The sequence below is a fragment of the Trichinella spiralis genome (genome assembly GCF_000181795.1).
Source record: "Trichinella spiralis strain ISS 195 chromosome Unknown Scfld2, whole genome shotgun sequence".
Taxonomy (NCBI): domain Eukaryota; kingdom Metazoa; phylum Nematoda; class Enoplea; order Trichinellida; family Trichinellidae; genus Trichinella; species Trichinella spiralis.
Window position 1 is genome coordinate 11107228 of NW_003526941.1, and position 6000 is coordinate 11113227.

The 6000-nt window shown below is 32.1% G+C and overlaps 1 protein-coding gene across 1 annotated transcript; it reads right to left on the bottom strand.

Moving 5' to 3' along the window:
• Positions 1-2647: 2647 nt before the first annotated feature.
• On the bottom strand, positions 2648-4229 carry Tsp_07864 (ribosomal protein S11). The gene is made up of 3 exons (XM_003381295.1): positions 4047-4229; positions 3472-3870; positions 2648-3031 (listed from the first exon to the last, which is right to left on the bottom strand). The coding sequence occupies exons 1-3, from the start codon at positions 4227-4229 to the stop codon at positions 2648-2650; spliced, it is 966 nt and encodes a 321-aa protein (XP_003381343.1).
• Between the last annotated feature and the right edge of the window lie 1771 nt (positions 4230-6000).

Sequence of the window (6000 nt, forward strand, 5' to 3'; positions counted from 1 at the left end):
TGAACAACAGCAACAACAAACAAATAATAATAATAATAACAATAATAATAATAATGCACTACAGAATGCACGGTGCTGGTAATAATCTCTTTTAAAGGTATGTGATAAAATTAAATACGAATCTAGTGTTTTCATGTGCGATCATTGCAAATTCTGCTACAAGGAACTTCATAAAAGAGAAGATTTTTCTTAAGAAAAAATGTTTGTCCAAAACAAAAATTAGCCAGCTTATTAGTTAAATGTATGAGAAAATTGAACAATAATTTGTTTGTCGTTCAGTGTTCAGTTTAAGGTGTAAAAATTGATGGGCAAATTCGATTAATTCGAGTAGCGTGGATTGATCAGTGTTAAGATAAAAATGTTTCTGGACAATTGGAAGAAACGAATGTTATTTGCTTACCTGACGTTTGATGAGAGCATTTGACGAACGGAGAAGTGAAAGTTAGTTGGTCGTCGTCGCAAAGAGATTGCTTGAAGAATATTCAAGCTTTATGACGATCCGCGATGCTCTTTGTTCGAAATCTTTGACGTAGAACAGACGCATATCGCGTCGAGTCAGACAAGAGACAGAAAAATAGACGGAAACCCCACAGGCGTGACATAGTCGGCAAAAGGTTCATGTTTTTTCTTCCCCCTCCCCTCTTCTTTTCCCAATTATCTATTTGCTTGTCAAAAATGCAATTGTCAGAACAAGATTATGATGCACCATAATCAACTTTCCAATATTGTATATTTTCCAACGGAAATTTGAATACGGGTCGTTGTGCGTTGTACCTGTTTAACCATGTATGCATAATCCGGATGTCCAATCAAGGAAGCGCTTCTCATTGGCTAGCGGGTGACAATTGAATAATGTTCGGTGTGGGTCAGTGTGTAGTGGTGGTTACCAGGGGATGTATTTGGAAATTTTTGTAACTTTTGATCGACAAAGCTTTTTGCCTTGACTCTGTAAAGCTGCGTTGACACCGTCGCGGCCTTCGGAGCATATTTTTCACGAGCATTGTTTGCTGTTCATAAGCGTTCATCTGCTGCTTGGTGGTGGTTGTGATCGGTAGTAATACGGATGGATTGACCAACCGTTCAGACGGAAGAGATTGACAAACTGGAACAAAACATTGTCTGTCCTTCAAAAAGCCTCTTTGCATAGCATTGCAATCTCGTTTCGTTGAATGGATTGAAAAATTTTCCACCGTGCAAAGTTGTGAAAATTCACTTGCTCGTCAAATATTTGCATTGAAATTTAAAAAAAAACAAACATACATACATACATATATATGATGGTATCAATATGGCATCAATTTTAAATTTGCAATTGTAAAAAGCAAATTTTGCAAAATGAGAAAATTATTTCATCTGTTGAATGAAAGCAATTCCCAAATATGAAGAAATATGGCTTTATCTGTTCATATCTCTATCCTAGGGGATTAACTTATGGATGCGTTTTTTAACTTGCATAAAATCGATGATATGTTGAAATAGACAGCAGATGGCTTTATTTTAATTAACTGCGAATTGTTGAGCAAATATTCATTTTTATTTATTTATTTATTCAAAATAAACTGACATGCAGTATCTTTACATGGAAGACAAACTTGGAAGGGAAGAATGGGCATCCGACAATGAAATGATAATGAATTATTCGCCTAAGATTTCTGCATAGACAATTTCCAATATTTTTTTTACTGTAACATGATTGTTTTCATGTTGACTTGTAAATTTATTTGGTTTCTTAATTTGCTGTACATTGTGAGCAAATCTTCTAAATTATTATTATTATTTTCTATTTGTAAAAAATACTGCAAACTTTGATGATAAAAAAAGTTATCTTATATAAGTTAATTCACAAAAATCACAAATAAACGAGTAGACGATTGATTGTTGGTAAATCTGTTCTTATGCAAATTCAACTTGAAAACTTAGCTGCTAGCAGTGCCAAACTTGCAATGAATGAATATTATTTGTGAAAGCACGCCCGCATTGAAATTGCACATTTAAAAAAATTTGAAAATAATTTTTAAATAATTTTATTGTTCTCTATTTCACGGTAAATTCAATATTAAATATTTTTTTTCTAATTCAAATTCATTTATCTTGTTTTTAAATCTCAGCTTTTGATTGTTTCTATTCAGCTCAATCAACTTACTTTTGAAAGTGAACACGCTGACCACCACCAGATGAGGATTGGAAAAGTTGAAAAAGGTCTTCAATCATTGCGGATGCTGTGCAGTTGGCAAACTTTTATCTCATCGATAAAGATCACAGATGGAAAGAAAGAGTAGCATGCAAAAGCAGTTGTGGACTTCTTCAATCATGGACGTCTCCAACTGAGGTGAGTTTATTTTTGTAAATGCCATTTACGCGAATTCACAGTCTTTGAATTATTCACATATTTCTGATATATCAAAAAGAAGAGAGGGAAATAATTTTCAAAAGCTCTCGTTAGGTAATATTCATAATTTCACAGGATCAACTGAATATGAAGCCTTGAAATGGCTTCTAATTTATACTTTTTGCATTTCATTCAATAATTATTTTTCATTAAATCAGAAAACAATAAGCATCGCATGTTCAAGAGGATTCACTACGCACATAGGGCGTTGTTCTTTTCCTTTTTTTGTTTTATATTTTGAAAGCATTTCATTTGAAATTATCCAATTGGAATAATTTTTTTTATCTTGAATGAATATTCTCCATTGTTACTCATTTTGTCTACTTTATTTGTATGCGATCGTTTGCCAATTTTATCATTTTCATTCAAACGTCCAGGAATTTGAGCCATTTGAATTTTCAAATCAGGCGGATCAGTTTTGCATGAGTTGCACGCAATTGTGAAGTGATAATTTAAAGCTTTTGAAATAGAAAATATGAACAAAAAGAATTTCATCGCTAAAAACGGCGGATGTGTGTAGTAGTCATTTTGCATAATTTTATTATTGAAATTCAACAACAACTTCTTTTTTGCAAATGTGTCAGCGAAATTATAAAGGCATAAAATAAATCCCTTTGTAGACAACAAGAGTAAATAATTGTTCTCTAACAAACATTGAAATTCAAGTAAAAATTTCAAGTCATTTCATATTGTCGGTTATTTTTCTGTGAATTATGTGACATAAATTATTGTGCATGTTCTTGTATATGCAGTGTTTGTTTAATATATTATTAGAAAATTTTTTCTTCTTCTGACTCATTTTCATTGAAAAATATCCGATATATCTATCAGGATCAGACAAAAAAGAAATACAAAGCAAAGTAAGGTAGAATTTCAAGTTCAAATGAACAAACTCTTTTAATTGAATTGCATACAACTGGATTTTCAGAAATGTCGTTCTCACGCACAGAACAAAAATTAATGTGATTACTTTCTTTCATTGGTTCTTTTCGTATGAAAAACACTTTTATAAAAATATTATTTATGCAGTATTTATACATTTATTTGTATTTCACTTTTTACATCAAACGTATAATTTATACTTTTCTCTGCTTTCTGGGTCTTGGGCCAAGTTCTGGCAGAGGGGTGTCATCTGTAATTGAGATTATCTTCAATCCGGACAATGCCATTCCTTTTATAGAAGACGAACGCCCAGGACCCAATCCTTTGAGCACTACACGCGCACTTGTTATACCTCTTCTTAAAGCTTTCAAACCTGCAGCAATGCCTGTCGATTGTCCAGCCACTTCGGTCTTTTTTTTGCAATTTTTGAAACCTTCCAATCCACAAGTAGTCATAACTTGAAATCTGCCAACTGAGTCTGTGAATGTGATTTTGGTATTGTTCTTTGAACATTTCACGTAACAAATTGGCGTATCTTCGAATGGAATTCCATAAAATAGTTGTTTGAAAGTTTCATAAGTGGGAAAATTCCCACTCGCCTGAAAACACAATTAATTCATTATGTTTTTATTAGCAAAATTCTCAGCAGTCTGCTTTTTCGTCCTGTTTTTTACAAATTCAGAAAATCCTATTGCATATAAGCTATATTTGGCTAAAATATGCTTTTAAATTGATAAAAATAACACTGTTATTAATGGAAAACTGTAAAATTCACTTCTGTCTGTGCAGTTTCGTAATATTTTTCCCCTTCGACACCCTCTTCCACTTTTGAAGAACCGATAAGATGCTCGCGACGATCCATACGGCCTCCCAAAGTTGAAGATAAGCTCAGGCATCTTGTTACCGGCGCCAGTAACGTTACCGAGTATGAGAAATTTTTCAAAGCTGAAGAAAGCATCAAGTCAGAATATTTTTGCACTTACATTATGTGATTTTCAAGTACAACATTATGGTTACTGTAATCAAAGTTGTTGATAATCAATATAAATTTCAAAAATTCCACAAAACAATTAGGAAATTTTTTAAAAGTTAAATAATAAAAAATGGAAAATTAACCAAGTAGCAAGCACAACAATTTCGAATCCAAATTGTCAAACGAGTTCACCATATATATATGTGCGTGTGCGTGTGAATATGTGTGCAAATAACTGCTGCACCTAAAGAGAATGCATATAAGTGAGGCACTGTCTGACTGGACAACTCAGATTCGTGATAATGACTATTTTTTTTCCATAATTTAAAATTGTTATTCTGCACATCTGGTGGACTTCATCTATGTTTATACGTTGCTGAGTGTGATCGCGAACAACTATTATTTTCCAATAATTAATTATATCACTTGATTAACATTCTATTTTCAAATGACTTTCAACGATTTATTTATGCAAGTGATAGTAATAAATAAATAAATAAGCTGTATATAAATATATAGGGCAAATATAACTAAGTCTAAAATTGTCCCGACAAAAAAGCTAACTAAATATGTCAATAACAAAAATAAATTACAAAACTGAAAATTTGCATGAAAATTCTGCTAAACAACTACAGCGCGTACTTTTCATTGTGTTCAGCAAACATAATTTTCACATCCTTCAATGTAAAATTACGTCAACAGCAATGTATGAGATAGAAGTTTCCAATATTGACAATTATATTACTAAAATTAAACAAAATTATGAATTCAGTTGAAAAGCTGTTTGATGTCGGGTCCAATTATTTCATCACTCTTATGCGTCGTCTCGTTAACATGCAAATTTTTAAATGTGGCCTTGACATTGTTTGCTTTGCAGCTAAAGCAAATTACAAGCTTGAACTCTTATTACATATACTTATATATATAATTCCATTTCACATGCATTTTTCGTCAATTTAATAGCACCTAGAAATGGAGAATATCATGACATTTCATATTGTGAAGTTGAAAGTCATATACTGATTTTGTTGTTGTTGATTGTTTGCTGTTTCAATGATTTTAGGCTAACATTTGCGTAAAGTTTCTTTTCTGGACCTAATGAACAGCAGGCATAGATAGTAAGAGTTGTTTACCAGAAAATGCATGCAAATTTTTATTCGAGTGTTATACGTTCGTTCACTTGCGTGGTTACAGACAAAATTGAAGAGTAATACAGAGCTAAGAAAGTGTGCAATAGTTTTTAGAAAAAAATGCGCTTATTCATTTTCAAGTTGCTTATCTCAGTTATATTATTTGGTATAAATATGATCTAATATTGAGACAACAAAATTTCCCTTGTGTGCTGATATTTCTTGATAGAAATTTTCCCAAATTTTAAACAAAACATTAATCAGCAGCATATATTTAAATTTTTGTTCGAACCTTTCGAATTTTCAGTTTTAAAATTTTCATTTTTTTCCACAAAAAAAGTATTATCGGAAACTGTTGTGAAATTCCACAGAAATTTATTAAGAAGAAACAGTAAATGGCGAGAATAATATGCAGCACAAATAATAAATATTAATAATATTTTATTGCAGTTGGTGGTGGAAACGTTCGCATGCTCGTATTCCACTGTTGGTTGTTATTGTGATACGTGTACTCGAACCGTCGGTGCATATTCTGAAAGTGGAAAAAGATTCCACTACTCTAGAAATGCAAGCAAATCGGAGAAAGAGAAGCTTAGCTGTGCAGCATCTTGCAATATACAAAAGAG

What these genes read in the sequence shown, in the direction of transcription:
- Tsp_07864 (XM_003381295.1), bottom strand. Translation starts at nt 4,229, where the DNA reads ATGCTTTCTTCAGCTTTGAAAAATTTCTCATACTCGGTAACGTTACTG. An exon ending in ACGAAACTGCACAGACAGAA is followed by an intron (nt 3,871 to 4,046) that starts GTGAATTTTACA and finishes TTGTGTTTTCAG; the next exon opens with GCGAGTGGGAATTTTCCCAC. An exon ending in GACCCAGAAAGCAGAGAAAA is followed by an intron (nt 3,032 to 3,471) that starts GTATAAATTATA and finishes TGTTTGTTAGAG; the next exon opens with AACAATTATTTACTCTTGTT.